Consider the following 17,434-nt stretch of genomic DNA (forward strand, 5'->3'; position numbering starts at 1 on the left):
GTAGTGGGTGTTTGAGAACCTGGCATCAGCCCAGACGGAGGAGAGAGGGCGGATGGGATGAGGGTGCTTCCAAGTTTGCTGCGGCCAGAGAGGTGGACACCGAGTGTTGCAGGTGGCTTGATTTGATTTGGGGGATTTTTGTTTGTTTAGTTTTTTTGTTTGTTTTTTGGGTTACTCCTGGCTGTTGCTCCTGGCTTGGGGGACCATATGGGATGCTGGCGATGGAATCGTGGTCCATCCTAGGTTAGCGCGTGCAAGGCAAATGCCCTACTGCTGCGCCACCACTCAGGCCCCAGATTTGAGGGATTTTTTGGCAACACCTGGCTCTGAACTCTGGAGTCACTCCTGGTGGGATATGGGTGACCATATGAGATGCCAGGGATTGAGCCTGGGCCGGTCCTATGCAAGGCAAACGCCCTCCCCACAGTCTGCTAGCACTCCATCCCCTTTTCTTCAAATTACTTAAAACACTCTGTTATAAGGTTGGGTGTTCATAATTCAGTTGGTCTTTTTTTCTCAAGTTGCTCATAATTGAGTTTCAGTCCTACAATGTCCTTCACCCTTCACTAGGGCACATTTCCTGCCACCAACGTCCCTAGTTTCTCTCCTGACCTCTCCTCTCCCTGCCTCTATGGCAGACATTCTCTCTCTCTCTCTCTCTCTCTCTCTCTCTCTCTCTCTCTCTCTCTCTCTCTCTCTCTCTCTCTCTCTCTCTCTGTTTCTCTCTCTCTGCCTCTCTCGTTCTGTTTCACTGTCATGTACCATGTGACCTTCCAGTTCATTGATGCATTCCAGATGCTCTTGTCTTTGTTGTTTGTCTTTTTTCTTTATCTTTTTCATTTCCATCTTTCTTCTTTTTTCTCCCGGCTCCTTCCTTCCCAGGCATGGCCTTGGGAAACCCAGAGTCAAAAACTGCTCTGATGTTTTCTGTGGTTCTGCTCTGAGAAGCTTTCCCCCCTCTTATCAACATCCACTATAGCTTTAAAAAAGAGGTGAATTAAAAAAAATCAAGACTTGTTTTTGAGGTCTCCCAAACACGTGTCTTAGGGAATTCTCAGGATCCATGGCTCCCGCTTTGGGAACTGCTGCCTTGATTTTGGCTGGGGACTTCCCAGGCAGGTCTCAGAGGGCCTTGGGGCGACTGCTTAGCACACCACAAAGTGTGCAGGCCCAGAGGTGGAATGAGGGTACCTGTGTGTACCCACTGAGCGCCTCTGATCTTTCCCTTTCTTTCCCCCTTCCTTCCTTGGGTTCCTTTGCATGCCGACTCCTTTCCATCCCTTCTGCCTTCTCTCCTTCCCGTGTCTCTCCTTCTCCCCTCCTCCCGCCCCTCCCTGGGTACCCCGCTTCCCCCATCCCCAGCCAACACAGTCCAGCCACTCGCGGCCCTGCGGGAGGTGACGCCGGGGTCGGAGCAGAGCTGGCAGGAGGGGCGTGGCCAGAAGGGAGGGGGCGGGGCAAAGCAGACAGGGGCGTGGCCAATCGGGGCCCTGGCGGGCGGGGGCGTGGCCTGGATGAGCCGTGAACGGAGTCAGAAGAGTTCGGGGCGGGGCGGGACCTGGGGCGGGGCAAAGCAGGAAGGGGCGTGTCCGTGGGGCGCGTGGGCGGGTCCAAGTGGCAGGGCCGGCCGTGAGTGGAGGAATAGGAGCTCGGGGCGTGGCCTGGAGGGCGGGGGCGTGGCCGGGCCAGCGCGCGCTCCCGGCTGTCTGGTCGCGGCGCTGCGGGCCGAGGCGCCGCGTTCAGACGGAGCCGGAGACGCGGCGCGATGGGCGGCTGCGGGGAGCGGCGCGTGGCGGGGCGCCTCCACCTGCTGCTGGTGCTGCTGCTGGCGGCCGCGCGGTCCGAGCCGGCCCGGGGCGCGGAGCCCTGGACCGAGGAGAAGGTGGGTGAGCGCTGGGGTCGCGCGGTTCTCCCCGGCGATGTCCCCGAGTGGCGGATGCGAGTGCGGTGCCGCCGATGGCCCGGCCCGGCCCGCTCTGTGCGCTCGGACCCGTTCGCGCCCGGGGCTCCGCCTCCCTCGCGTCCCACCCGGCTCGTCATCCGGATCCCGCCCGGTCCCGCGGCCCCCGATCCCCGTCCCCGATCTCGCGCGCCAGATCCGCCTTTCCGATCCCAGAATCCCGGGTCTCTCCCGCGCTCCCCCATTCGCGATCCGCCCGCGGCCCAGATCCCGATCCCGGATCCCGATCCCAGAAACCCCCCTACCGCCGATCCCAGATCCCGATCTCAGATTCCCCCCCTCCCCGCGATCCCAGATCCCGGGTCCCTGATCCCAATCCCGATCCCAGATCCCCCGCGATCCCAGGTCCCGACCCCCCGGGTCCCGGATCCCCCATCCCAGACCCCCCTACCGCCGATCACAGATCCCGATCTCAGATTTCCCCCCCCCCCCCCGCGATCCCAGATCCCGGGTCCCTGATCCCAATCCCGATCCCAGGTCCCGATCCCCCGGATCCCGGACCCCCCATCCCAGACCCCCCTCCCGCCGATCCCAGATCCCGATCCCAGGTCCCCCGCGACCCCAGATCCTGATCCCGGTCCCAGATCCCTCCCACCGATCCCAGATCTCCACCCCGCGACCCCAAATCCCGATCTCAGATCCTTCCCGCGATCCCAGATCCCGCTCCCGACCCTGCGCCCCTGATCCCCATCCCCGATCCCGAGCTCAGACCCTTGTCCCCGACCCCGCAATCCCCGATGTAGGTCCCCGTCCCCCCACCCCGCGCCCCAGAAATCCCGCCTCAGATCTAGGGATCCAGCATCTCCGCCCGAGCCCCCCGCGGCCCCGGGTTCTTGGTTCCCGTCCCAGACTCGAGCCTCCAGCTGGACCCCATCCTCATCCCGGCAGCCCTGGACCCCTTTGATGCCCCCACCCTCCTGCTCTCAGACCTCGATGCCCGCCCACCCCCTAATCGCTAATCGCTTCCCCGGGGTCCCCTGGACCGCCGAGGTGGCAGATGCCCGACCCCGACCCGGCTTGAGAGGGTCACAGCGGGGATCAGAGGTGTTTTGAGGCCAGGAACTGGGGGGCTGAATGGGACTGGCAGGGGGCCCAAGAGCGAGCACCGCCAGCGGGGCGTTTGTCCCGTATGGGGCTGTCCTGGGTTCCATCTCCAGCACCCCACAGGGTCCCCCAGCCCTCCAGAAGTGAGTCCTAAGTAACCCCACCGGTGGCTGTAACCCCCTCCCCCAAGCGATCTTGCAAGTTCCCACTGTGAAGTTAGCAATTCCCAAGCCCTTCAGTCTCATCATAGCCGGGCACTGCCAGTGCCAAAGGGTGGGTGATCGAAAAGAGGCTCGGGTGGCAGCAAACTGAGGCTAAGCTGAGGATTTGCTCTGGGGCTGAGTTGCTGAGCAAATCTGGGCTAGGCTGGTAGGATCTGGTGGATCTGCTCCTGCCTTGAAGACAGGCAGGGCTGGGCCTTGGGGTGAAGCCTGGGCAGCTCAGCCAGTCCTCCAGATTGTGCCAGAGGAGGTTAGAGATGAGGGCGGGAGGCGGGTTGAGGGTCTCCCTTCAGAGCACCCCAAAGGAGGGATCACGACTGTGACTTGGGGGGCTCTGTAGACATGAGGAAGGAAGGAGGGAAGGAAGATGGGAAGGTGGGAGGAAAGGAGGAAGAAATGAAGGAAGGGAGGAAGGACAGGAGGAAAGCGGAGAGAAAAGAAGGGACAGAAGGAGAAAAGGAAGAACAGAAGGAGGGAAGGAAAGAAAGGGAAGAAGGATGGAAGATACTAGGAAGGGCCTTTAGGAACCAAGAGAACCCCCTCAAAGGTGTTTCTCCACGAAGAGGCTAACTTGATGACACCCATTGGACCTACCTGCTATGGGGTGGAATGGCAGGTGGAGGTACCTGTGGTTGGGAGAAGGTGCTAGAAGGGTCTGAAAACAGCACAGACTGATATGCTGCTGAGAAATGTCTTTTGTTATATTGTGGATTGAATTCAGGCCTCATACATGCAAGCCAAGTGTCCTGTCTAGGCCTGAGATCCATCTGGGAGATCCAGGGTAGCTTTCTTCTTTTTTGTTGGTTTGTTTGTTTTTGTTTTGGGGGGTCACATCGGGCAGTGCTCAGGAGTATCTTAGGGTCTGAGTTGACTGCCCGAGTCGGCGCTGAGAGTCAGAGAGCACCTCCAATAATGCAAGGTGCAAAAGGGAGTTTATTTGACTAGTCAAGATCCAAGTCGCATCCAACCAGGGGAGTTTTGACAAGGACCACAAGTCAAATCTTCAAGCAATATATATAGAGCTTTACAGGCTTCAGCATTTCATTGGTTAATATAGTAATGCAAGCATTTCATCCACTTGTACAGGAATCACATCATACTGAGGGTTGATGTCCCAACTTATTGCCAACTCAACATTGTGTCAGGGGATCATCATCTGGTGGAACATTTGGACCCACCTAGTTCCTCTATCTCACCTGAACAGGAAGGGCCCTGCCCTATCTTTGGGCGAACACCTTCTGCCTATGGGGAAGTCATAGAGTGGAAAAATATTTTACAGTGGCTTTTCTGGGGGGCTTAGGATCACCTTGGTCTTAGGCCCAGGGAGTCTTGGTTCTCACATTTCCCTCTGTATTAGGATCACAGGGAGGGATTATCTTCCCTTGTTCAATGGTATTGGGGTTGTAGTTTAATTGTAACATTAGACAACAGCAGTTAACTTTTTTTTTTCTCGTACTATACTCGTTTGATGCTCAGGGATTACTCCTGGCTAAACCCTCAGAAATTGCCCCTGGCTTGGTGGGACCATATGGGACGCTGGGGGATTGAACCGCAGTGGTCCGTCCTGGCTAGCGCTTGCAAGGTAGACACCTTACCTCTAGCGCCACTTCACTCCAACAGTTAACCTTTTAAAGCAAGCAGAGTATAGAAGCCAAAGCACTGTTATTTTATTTTATTGGTTTTTGGGTCACACCCAGCAACACTCAGGGGTTCCTCCTGGCTCTACACTCAGAAATTGCTCCTGGCAGGTTGGGGGACCATATGGGATGCCGGGATTCGAACCACTGTCCATCCGCCTGCAAGGCAAATGCCCTGCCTCTATGCTATCTCTCCGGCCCCAAAGCACTGTTATTTCTAAGCAAAGGCACAATTCATAAATCACAGAAGTTAAAGTTTAAGGGAGGGATCCCCGGGGTGACAGTTGACTCACAAACCTTCATCCAAAATTTGGGTAAGAACCCAGGTCCAGTCCACAAATAAATCGTATTCATTCACTCTTGCCAGTTGTCCTTGCCAGCCAGCTGGTACATCTGGATGATCTTCATTTTGTCCTGGTTCTGGAAGTTGAATCAGTTGAATGTGCAGGTGTGTCCTTATAACTCTGCACCTCGAGGAGAGAGGAGGTTTCTATGACTATACTACCTTAGGAGTCATTAAAATGGGATTATACTGCCTTATAGATTATACTACTTTAAGATTATACTTAATTATACCTTAAGATCATACTACATTAGGAATCATTCAAATGGGAGAGTGGGCAAAGGTTCATCTTCTATAAATACTTAAAGCTGGCAAGGGACTGTAGGCCCTACCTCACACTACCTTAATAATTAAGAGGCAACTGACAGGTTGGGTTCTGCAGTTTCAACCTGACAAGAACCAGATCAATCAGACAGGGAAATATTACTCAACCTGATCGGGCCCTGGAGCAGTAGATAGAACTCTAATAAACACAGCTCTGAATTACTTCTTCTGACTTCTCCTATTTAGGTGAAGTCACTCCCACCAAGAGGAAGTGGGCTTAAGTTAAGCCCACTAGAATGCATTTAATGTAATCAGCTGCAGAGAGATCATTTTTCTTTCCACCTCCAGCCTGATCCTTGCCAGGTTCTGCTACTGCTGAATAATTTCAACTTGTTCCTTTGCATCAACACAGAGATACTGGAGAAATCTCCATTTGGGGCACCCAGTTATTTACACAGAATTTCTGGGGATTGGTCGAGGACAGAGCAGGTGTTGAATACCTGTCACGTCAGGCTTGGCCGATGTAGAGATGAGAAGGCCAGTTTAGCACAATGATCTGAAGGATGGCTTTGGGCATCTCACCCGCTGCAGGAGTGTCCCGGAGGTCGCCTGTCCCACTCCTCTCCAGAGTTGGGAGAGACTCTGACCTCTGAATCCCTTTTCCTTCTTTTGAGACTAAGAGCAGAGGGCGAGAGCAAGGCCCATACTGTGGCCAGTTAGTGCAGATTCAGAAACTTCTAGAAAATCTCTGATTTTCTCCGACCATTCCACCTCCGTGGTCTTCCTGTCACTGCTTAACAGTAGGGGACCTGCTGGTCATGTAACCCCAATCCCTTTCAGTTCCATTTCCCTGCAAGAGGGCTCTGGGTTCCCCTGTCAGATTTTTAAGATTCCCTGTCTGCAATAGGAGGGATTCCCACTACAGAGAGGAAAACTTTTTTTTTTTTTTAAACTCATGATTATTATTTTTAAAACCTTTATCTTTAGGAGCTCATAGAACTTTATCATTACCCCATTCCTCCCTAATAAGCATAGAATATTTATACCAATATATTAAATTATTTTTAATTTAGAGACACGCTTAATGATCTTCCAGTTAGATTGTACAGTTTCCTTTTAGTACACATCCTCGAACCTTCTGCACATTTGTTTACATTTATTCTGTTTTCTATTTTAATCCGCAACCAAATGATTACTCTTTCACAGGATTCCCTTATTTTTTTCCAGCATTCATAAATTCAGACATTGTCTTTCTTGCATAAGTCACACACCTGCACTTTTTTTTTGACCTTTTCTTCTCTGTTTATGACTTACATCATTTGAAATATTTCCACAGCAAAACAATAAAACAGCTGGTTCTCACAAGTACTCTGGTGTAACTCCACCCTGGATTTAGGTGTACCTACCTGAGACCCACCCATTCCTGGGAGGGGTCTTGGAAAAGGTAGATAAGCCTTTGACCCAGGGGATTCGGGCCCCTTTAGCCTTGCTGGGCTCTCTGGCTTTTGGGTCTTTGCCCTTTTGGCTTTAGGCTGGGTCTTTGCCCTTTTGGTCTTTGATCAGCATGGAGGTCAAAGGAAAGGTGGCTGAAAGGAGTTAAGATGCAGGGCTAAGAATAGCAATGCTTGAAAGGTTATAAGATAGGCCACACACATGTGGTGAATAGGGATGAATAAAGTTGATGCTTCCTGATGCCTGCCTGTGAGTGAGTTCAATACCCGTCGCTTTCCTGAACCCCAGACCCGCCGGTTGATGGGGGATGAAGCCACATGGCCGGGGCCTAAGGACAAAGGCCTCCATCCTTCACCATCCAGATCTATCCTTATTTATTTAAGACAACACTCTGGGCTCTGAGTTCAGGAATCATTCCTGTAGGTTCTGGGGACACTGTGGGATTCTGGGGATCAAACCTAGGTTGCAGGGCCTTGTGCAAGGCAAGCATCCTCCTCTTACATGCTGTGCTGTCACTCTGGCCCTGCTTTCTAGGTTCTGAGATGCCTCCTTCCAATTCTGTGGGGAGACTGAATGGCTGCAGATGGTCTGGGGCCCAGGAAGCCAGTCCCAAAATCCGCCCTGAGCTTCCTGGTTTCTGCCTTCCCTGGATTGCCCAGACTTTCATCAAGTCCTTCCTGTGACTGGCACAGCAGAGTGCCAGGAAAGGGAACTGGCCCGCACTAGTTCGTACTCCTTCCTGCCTTGTGCGGCAGAGAGATTTAATGAGGCAAGGTGTACCCTCCACCAGGGTGCCAAGAGCTGAGGTGAGGGCCAGAAAACTGGGATTTGGAAATGCGTCTTCTCGGCTTTGAGAGAAAGGTGTGTCTCTCCCCGTGTCAGCCCACGTATCAAAGCAGTTGAGCCCTGGAGGATGCTGTTCAAAGACAGCAATGCGCTGATTTGAAACCTGTAAACACTCTTTGCCCTCCCACAGAAGCATGATTACATGGTTAGATTTAGGGTAGCTGGCCAGAGTCACAGCTGTAAACCCTGACAACGAGGAGGGCCCAATCCCCAAAGAAATTCAATCAGGGCTGGAGCGATAGTAGAGTGGGTAGGGCATTTGTCTTGCAAGTGGCCAACTTGGGGTCGATCCCAGGCATCCCATAGGGTCCCCTGAGCCTGCCAGGAGTGATTTCAGAATCTGAAGCAACCTCTGAGAACCATTAGGTTTGACCCAAAATTTTTTAATATAAAATATATTAAAAAATTAAATCATTAGGGCTGTAGCAACAGCACAGCAGGCAGAGTGTTTGCCTTGCACATGGCCAACCCAGGTTTGATCCCCACAATCCCATATCCCCTGAGCCTGCCAGGAGTGATTTCTGAGCTCAGAACTAGTAGTAACCCCTGAGGACCTCCAGTTGTGACCCAAAAACCAAAAAGAAAAAAGGAAAAAAATCAATCACATCAAAGTTGTTTGCTAATAAATAATTTACTTCTATGGGGGGGGGGCAGCATAGTGGCAGTGCTCAGCACTGATTCCTGTCTCGGCACAAAGAAAGCACTCCTGGTGGTGTTTGGTGGACCATAGAGAATGCTGGAGAGCGAATCCCAGAATTCTCTGGTCCCGAGAATCTGCTTTGAATCAGTGCAGACAGGCCTGAGAAAATAGCTTGTTTTGAAAAAGAAATTAACAGTCAAACTCAAGAGAATAAATAGAGCCAGACTCGGGTATGGTCTGCTGTGGGAGTGCTCTGTTCCTACACACATTGCTAGTCTATATCTAAGTATAGATGTGGGCCTTTAAACAGGATGAATCTACTTGGGGTTTCAGACAAGAGACAGGCTTTTGGGTATGGATGTCCTAAAGTTAAGGTGCTAGTCCTATCCTGGGCAGCCACAGTAACTGCAAACAAAGTTGCCTGGTGTCTGTAGGTTTGATTTTTATTTTTGGGAGGGGGGTTGGGCTACGCTTGGTTGTACTCTGGGGTTACTCCTGGCTCTGCGCTCAGAAATCACTTCTGGCAGACTCGGGGGACCATATGGGATGCTGGAATTGAACCTGGGTCCGTCCCAGGTCGTGTGCAAGGCAAACACCCTATCTGCTGTGCTATCACTCTGGCCCCCGGTGTGATTTTTTTTTCTCAGCTAAATGCTTTCCACGGAGCCTACAGTGAAGCTGCGTGTTATTTGTCTGCCACTTGCTCTTCCGGCTTGAATTGAATCGACTCCAGGGGCCTTCGGTGTTTATTATTCCTGCCGCTGGAGGCATCCAGCATCACAGAAACTCTTGGAACAGACACCCGGGGACTCCTTTACCAGCTCCTGGCTGCTGCATGCTAGCTTAGGAGCAAAACCTGGTAAAGATACAAAAGGGGTCATGCTGAGGGTTCAAGGAGAAGCGATGGTCTCTGTGGTCCCCTTTTCAGGAGCACTTGCTCTCAGCTTAAAGGTGTAATTGTTGCAGTTGTTAAACTTGGCCAAATCTGCACAAGACTTTTCCCCTCGAGAGGGACATTTCCCAAGTTCTTGTCCATTGAGGCCCAGCTAGTGTCTGATCTCAGAATCACTGGTGGCCCACAGGTATGTGTTATTGATATCAGAGGGTCTATGTATCTTCTGGTCCGGGGTCACAGCTACAAATCTGACTGATCAGCACCTTTGGGTCCTTGGTTGAGGTTGCTGCAGAAAGTGAGACAGACGCATATCCAGGTGCATGTGAGTCTCAACTGTCCCCCATCAGGCCCAGGTCTGGATGACTTATTTAACTGAATGTCTTCTTCCCCCGGCTCCCGTCATGAGTGCCATTTATCTTTGTGGGGGGTTGGGGTTGGGCCACACCCAGCTGTGCTCAGGGGTTACTCCTGGCTCTGCATTCAGAAATCACCCCTGCCAGGCTCGGGGACCATATTGAACCTGGGTCCATCCTAGTCCTACCACTGTGTTATCACTCTGGCCTCCATGAGTGCCATTTTATAAAAATAATTTTTAAATGGAATCACCATGAGATATACAGTCCCAAAGTTGGTCATGATTGAATTTCAGTCCTATAATGTCCAACACCCTTCAGTAGGGCACATTTTCTGCCACCAGTGTCCCCAGTTTCTCTCCTGACCTCTCCTCACCCTGTCTCTATGGCAGACATTCTCTGTCTGTCTGTCTGTCTGTCTGTCTGTCTGTCTGTCTCCCTTTTTTTCTTTTAGACACTGTGGTTTGCTATATAGTTCCTAAAGGGTTATCAGGCCTATCACTCCCTGTTTTCAGAACCCAGTTCTTGTCCAGAGGGATCATTCCCAACTGACTCTCGTTGTCCTTGTGGTCCCTTCTCTGCCCTCACTGCACTCCCCTCTCTTTGTGGCAAGCTTCCTGGCAGTTCAGGAACTGTATGGGGGTGCTGAGGATTGAATCTGGTTGCCATTTGCAAGGCAAGTGCTCTACAGGTCGGATTATGGCTCAGGGCCTGGGCCACACCCAGTGGTGCTCAGGGGTTACTCCTGGCTGTCTGCTCAGAAATAGCTCCTGGCAGACACAGGGGACCATATGGGACGCTGGGATTCGAACCAACCACCTTAGGTCCTGAATTGGCTGCTTGCAAGGCAAACGCCGCTGTGCTATCTCTCTGGCGTGGCTGCACTTTTTAACTGAAAGGTTCTTGTTTCCTGCAGTTTACCCCTGTTTTTTTTCTGCTTGGCTTGAAGACGAATCCACAAGGGGGCTGTGACAGACAGACTCCCCACTCTTTGAGAAGACCTGTACCTAGAAAAGGACCTAGAAGGCCTTTCTTATGAGCCTGATTTAGAACATTTGAGGCTTTTACCAGGGGAGGCCACAACCCACTTTTTTTCCTGCCTTGCCACTTTCTCGGTGCAGGCTGAGTTCTGCATGTCACGCTCTGTGGGAACAGTACTGGTGGCCCCACTGGACTCTTGAACAGAGGGGGGTTCAGGGGTGCACAAGCTGATGCCTCTTCTCATCTTTTCCCTTAGGGGGGCTCTGATCTCGGTGTTCTCAGAGGAGCAGCTTTGTGTTTCTCTTTGGAGCCTTCATGGGCATGTCTGCTGGACCTTTCTGTGTGTCTGTCCAGTAAACCTACCACATCTGGACAGTTTCATCTACCACATTTACCCCAGCTCGAGGAACTGGAGGGTTATTTGTTTGTTTACCTTTTCTTAAATTTTTATTATTGGGATGTGTGTGTAAGTCACACCTAATGGTGCTCAGGGATCACTCTGGCCGGGCTCAGGGGACCATTTATGGTTTCTGGAATCTAACCTGGGCCAGCCTCATGGAAGACAAGTGTCTTAGCTCTGCTCTCTCTCCAGTTGATTTGTCTTGGGCGGGGGGTGGGGGGTGGGGGGGAGAGCAAGAGAGAGAGAGAAAGTGTAGGTGGGGTTGGTCTTGCTCAGGGGCTGTCTCTGGCTTTGTTTTGGGGGCACAGGTACCATCTGACTCAAATGCATGTGGACCTGATGAGGCCGCCTGATCCCCAACCCTGTGTAACTCCACATCTCTGCTGCAATAGCAGGATGGGCTCAGGCTGTGGCTTTGCGACATCACTTGGTCAACACTTCCTTTAGGAGATGAGTGGAAAGTGGTCCTTCTGCTTCATCTTCACCCCATAAACACTGCCTTGAGAGACCACTGGGGAGAGTGACCCGTCTGGCTTCATCGCTCCGCAAACACAGCCTTGGGGAGATGCCGAACAGAGCCAGTCAGCGTGTCAGTCTGGCACGTCCTCCCCAGGCAGATGTGACGGTTTTGATTGCCTGCTGGATATGAGCCAGGCTGGGTGTGGCTCTGAGGCTGGTGGGGAGGCAGAGAGCGAGGCCTGGCCCTCAGGAGCATGCGGTGCTATTGCCTCAAGGTCTGGGAAATGACCCAGATCCCTGCCAGGGTGCGTGGGCATTGGCAGAGCCAAGAAGGCCTGACTCAGGGCCAGGGCCTGGGGACTTTGACAAGTTCTGGAGGCGGAGCCAGGCCATGGGGGGAGGAACCAGACCCCCAGTGGGAGGAGCCAATCACCGGGGGTGGAGTCAAAAATCAGGGGGAGGAGCTAAATCCTGGGGGTGAAGCCAGGTCCCAGGGGGAGGAGCCAGGTCCCACCTGGACCTAAGCTAGGCCCCTAGGGGTGGAGTCAGGTTCCAGGGGTGGAGCCAGGTGCCAAGAGGAGGAGCTAAGTCCCTGGAGGTGGAACCAGACCCCCCAGTGGGAGGAGCCAGTACCATTGGGAGGAGCTACAATTCTGGGGGTGGAGCCATGTTCCAGGGGAGGAGCTAAGTCCCTGGGGGTGGAGTCATGTTCCAGGGACAGAGCTAAGCTTCTGGGGGTAGAGCCAGGATCTAGAGAAGAAGGAAAAGCCAGGCTGCTGGGAGCAGGTACCAGCTGCACCCAGAAGGTGATGTAGGGCCAGGCTTCAGTGGGTAGAGCCAGGCCTCTGGGGGCGGAGCAAGGTCCCTTGGGGAGAAATTAGGTCTCAGGGGGAGGGGCCATGTTGAAGAGCCAGATCCCAGGGGGTCAGGCCAGGTCCCAGGGGTGGGTCCAGGTCCCAGCCGTGCAGAGCCTGGGTGGTGTCACTTGGGTGATGGGTGGCACTATGGCTCAGTGAGCTGGCACGGATGGCCTTCGTGCGTGGGAGATGCCAAATGGGCTCAGGCTGGCCCAGCTCAGTAATCATTAACCCTGGAGCCTTCTGACTTTTATTTGTGCCTGTCCTGTTTATTACCTCTTGTAGCCTTAGAAACCTGCTTGAATTCACCTCAATGTTTAGATGCTTAGGCACCCAGAGATTTCAAAGGCACCCCAGCTCACAACCCCGAATAAAGGAAATTAATTTTCATCGACAGCTGTTTATTTTATTTATTTTTTGGAGGGAGAAGCAAGTGCTCCTATGCTGTGTTCAGGAGGCCCAGAGGGATGCTTGACAAACCAGTCTGCCCACCAGCAAGGGTCTGTGCTGCAGCTAGGGTCAGCCTGCAGTGTGGGAATCATCTGCCACCCCCCACCCCCAACTGGTGCCTGGGACCCCCAGGGTGCACCTGCTGATGTTTGAAGGACTAGTGATACTGGGCTTTGATCTGGGGCCAGTCACATGCAAAGCATGCAACTTAACCCCTGTCCTGTCTCTGGCCTTAAAATTAAAAAAAAATTATTTTTGTTTTTGTTTTTTGGGACCACCTGGCAATGCTCAGGGGTTATTTCTGTCTCTGTGCTCAGGAGTCAGTCATTCCTGGCAGTGCTCAGGGGACTTATGGGATGCTGGATATTGAACCAGATATTGTAAAGCAAACTGTTATTTCTCTGGCGATAAATTAATCCTAAAATTAATTAAAATCTTTTTTTTTTCGGGCCACATCCGTTTGATGCTCAGGGATTACTCCTGGTTAAGCGCTCAGAAATTGCCCCTGGCTTGGGGGGACCATATGGGACGCCGGGGGATCGAACCGTGGTCGCGGTCCTTCCTTGGCTAGCGCTTGCAAGGCAAATACCTTACCTCTAGCGCCACCTCACCGGCTCCTAAAATTTTTGTTTTGTTTTGTTTTTGGGCCACACCCAGCAGTGCTCAGGGGTTACTCCTGGCTGTCTGCTCAGAAATAGCTCCTGGCAGGCACAGGGGACCATATGGGACGCCGGGATTCGAACCAACCACCTTAGGTCCTGGATGGGCTGCTTGCAAGGCAAACACCGCTGTGCTATCTCTCCGGGCCCACTAAAATTAATTTTAATAACAGATTTAATGACTTCCTATCAGTAGCAATCATTTCAGCACGTAATCTCTAAAAAGATGACTGGTGAGCTATTTTCCATCCTTTTCATACTCAACCTTCAAATCTAGCTTGAGTATTATACTCAAATGAAATCTCCTTCAGAGAGTTTTATTTCAAGGGCTGGCTAGTCTCCTGTGATTAGAGTCGGCGTCGATGTGCTGGTTCAGCTCAAATTCTTCTGCCGTTTGAGGAGAAAAAGAATCAAGGGAGCAGATCAAAGACTGCAACCCAAGCGGAGCTGCAGACTTCTAAGGTTCTTTTGCTGCTTCTGTAACCACACACTGCCTTTCTGTTGTGTTTTGGGGTCATGCCCCAGTGATGCTCAGAAATAATTCCTGGCCAACTCGGGGGACTGTGTAGAATGCTGGGGACTGAACCCAGTAACTGTGTGCAAAGCAAACACCCTCCCACTGCCTTTTAAAAATAATTATGCTAAAACAGTTGTTTATAGTACCCAGACAAAATGCCTGTTGTACATGCAGTTCGATCCCCAGCACTTCTGGGTAGTGCAGATGTGACACACTGCCAGATGTGACCCCAAAACACCCTAAAAAGAAAAACAAACATGCTAACAAAGTATATTATTTTGTTGGTGCTAGTTTTTTTTTTTTAAATACTGATGTTATTAAGAACAGATGAATAGGGCCTGAGAGATAGCACAATGGCGTTTGCCTTGCAAGCAGCCGACCCAGGATCTAAGGTAGTTGGCTCAAATCCCGGCATCCCATATCCCATATCTAAGGTAGTTGGCTCAAATCCCGTGCCTGCCAGGAGCTATTTCTGAGCAGATAGCCAGGAGTAACCCCTGAGTGCCGCCGGGTGTGGCCCAATCCCCCCCCAAAACCCAAACAAACAAACAAACAAAAAAGAACAGATCAATAATTGCTCTTTTTTCTTTTCTTTTCTTTTTTGTTTTTGGGTCACACCCGTCAACGCTCAGGGGTTCCTCCTGGCTCTATGCTCAGAAATAAACAAGAGTGCTTGGCAGGTTCAGGGGACCATATGGGACGCCAGGATTGGAACCACTGTCCTTCTGCATGCAAGGCAAATGCCCCACCTCCATGCCATCTCTCCGGCCCCATAATTGCTGTTTTCACCTTAATTTTTATAAAATAATTCTCCCCAAAGTCACTAAAAGTGACACAGGAAATAAGTGTTGACTATTTTACCCCCTAGCTGCCTTGCATATTTGTTTTAAACTGTACTTAAAATATGGTTTACAAAGTTGTTCTTAATAGAGTTGTTTTGGGCATATAGTGTTCCAATGCCAATCGCACCACTACTGTGATTTTCCCTCTACCAGTGTCTCCAGTTTCCCACCCCATCCCAAACTTATCCTTTTGGCAGGCACAAAATAATTTTCTATTGCCTGTTACAACAAAATAGTAAGTGGAATTATCAACCAAAACAGTTCGGTGTAAGATGACACCCAGCATTAACCCAAAACAAAGGCGTTCACCCCCATTTTCCTCTTTCCTTTAAATCTCTCCCTTTGATACATAAAAGCCACCCCGAATCACCCAACCTTCCCCCTCCTGGTGAATGGGTATTGGTTTAATAAAGGAAAGTCAGTTTTGGCTTGGCGTGCTCAGAGAGACCACGAGGTGAAAAGCAGACTGACTTTCTCCCGATTGGATTGGTTTATTAATCCTTCATGGACACACTGCTTCTTCAGACCTTTCTGCCTGGGGGTGGAAAATGGCATGTGGGGGTGATCTCAGAATTCTTGTGATTTATTTTATAATTCAATAAGGGAAAATTTGTGACAATTGTTGTATCTCACAATGGGGTTAGGAAGTCATCCTCTGAGGATTTACTGAGTTGCTTGTTGTTAGTTGGTTGAGCCATCTGTGTTGTTTTTATTTATTGATTTTAGGTGGCGTCTATGATACTTTTTCATCTAATTTGCCGAGCTCCTACTGGGCTGTCAATATTGAGGCATCACATGGCCATGTAGGTGGCTACACACTCTAGAACTTCAGGCTCTGGGTACCTGGGAATTTTATCGGCTTGGCGTCTCTGCAGAGATGTCTCAGAGACTCTGCAGAGTCATGAAGCAATGAAGCTGGGGCATTTGCATGGTTTGCATGATAGTGGCTGTGGGGTGTGGGTGTGAGTGCTGGGATTTCCTCAGCAGGGCAAGGACCTGACCCATCCCTCTCCTGTAGGTGCTCGAGAATTTTCAGCCCAAACACCAGCTTACACGTGAGTCTACACAAGAGTTCCATCAGCTTGGTTTGCATCTCTTCTGAGATTAGTCGTAAAGCTGGGAAGCTTTACCATTTACACGGCAGCAGCTGTGGGATGTGGGTTAAGTGTTTACTATTAATTCCCCAGTTCAAAATACAACATCAATTTTGTAAACAGAGCAGCCAGAGCAATTTGTTGAACCTTCTCTATCTAAGAAAACAATTTTGAAGTGTGCTTATTTATTTATTTGCCACATTCAGCATTGCTCAGGGATTACTCCTGACTCTGTATGAAGATAACTTCCAGGAGTGGCTTGGAGAACAAAATAGGGTACAGGGGACTGAACTGAGGTTAATTGGGGATTGGCTGTGTGCAAGGCCAGTACGTATCTTTCGTATTATCTTTCTGGCTTCATTGGATATGCCCACTATTTAGAGGTTCAGGGTGATTATTTTTCAGCTGTCAAATGTTTGGGAAAATCTTTTTTTATTTGGGGGGGGCTTTGGGTCACACCCGGCAGCGCTCAGGGGTTACTACTGGCTCTATGCTCAGAAATCAAACCTGGCAGGCTCAGGGGACCATATGGGATGCCGGGATTCGAACCACTAACCTGCATGCAAGGCAAACGCCTTACCTCCATGCTATCTCTCCGGTCCCTAAAAATCTTAAAAAAATTTTATTCTAACACTTTGATTTACAAAAATGTTAATAATACAATTGTTTCAGGTGTGCAATGTTCCAACACAGTTTCACTCCCCCAGTGTGACCTTCCCTCCATCAATGTTCCTCCCACTCCCCCAAGCTAGCCCCCTAGCTGACACATAATTTCATAATTTTACTTCATATTGCTTGCTACGACCAAAATGACAAATGGGATGATCAGAAAATAGATCAATAAAAATAAATTGGTAATGATTGATCCCTCCCCCCCTTGATTATTTGCTTTATCTAATCATGGCGGTCCTTACAGCCATGGTCTGAGGATTTACTGAGTGGATCAGTACTGGTTATTGTTAATGTTATTGTTTTTGCTCATGGAGCTTGTGGACTTCTACTCAACCTTCCCATCAAATCTGCTGAGCACCTGTAAAATCACCCCATGCGCCATATCTCCAAGCCCGGGTGAATGAGACTGAATCAAGATCATGAATGAAATAATCCAAACCAGGCTGAAGGTGAAACACAAATAATCTGGCAGTCTCCTTTTTATGGAGTGCCTGCTGCCTGCAAAAACTACCGTTTTTCTATTGAGTACAGAGACCACCTTTGGGTGGGGCAGTAAGGACAGAGTAAGGGCAGATAGCTCAGGCTATCCTGAGCCAGTCCCACCCAGGTTTCCAGGTAAAACCATCTCTGTTTGGGGGCAATTCCAAGTGGTAAACAAACATACAAAGGAACCAGGGATGACTTTCATTTTAGGTAAAATAAGGTGGAACCTAGCAACTGTCCCTTCTTTGTTTAAAAAATTGAGAGGGGTACATTACATAAATTGTGTTCTATTGTTTTCTGCAAGAGGCAGGAACCCCAGAGCAGAATTTACAAAAGTGATGGCATTTTGCATAGGCACTGTTGGC

At 50.6% G+C, this 17,434-nt stretch overlaps 1 protein-coding gene across 1 annotated transcript in view; it reads left to right on the forward strand.

The window, feature by feature from the left end:
• Positions 1-1,747: 1,747 nt before the first annotated feature.
• Positions 1,748-17,434, forward strand: part of QPCT (glutaminyl-peptide cyclotransferase) — a 29,342-nt gene continuing 13,655 nt past the window's right edge. Inside the window, exon 1 of the mRNA XM_049784265.1 lies at positions 1,748-1,882. Within this exon, the coding sequence (XP_049640222.1) occupies positions 1,766-1,882 (117 nt within the window). The 5' untranslated portion in view covers positions 1,748-1,765. The remainder of the gene's footprint in view (positions 1,883-17,434) is intronic.

This window comes from Suncus etruscus, chromosome 12, assembly GCF_024139225.1.
Source record: "Suncus etruscus isolate mSunEtr1 chromosome 12, mSunEtr1.pri.cur, whole genome shotgun sequence".
NCBI classification, from domain to species: Eukaryota; Metazoa; Chordata; class Mammalia; order Eulipotyphla; family Soricidae; genus Suncus; species Suncus etruscus.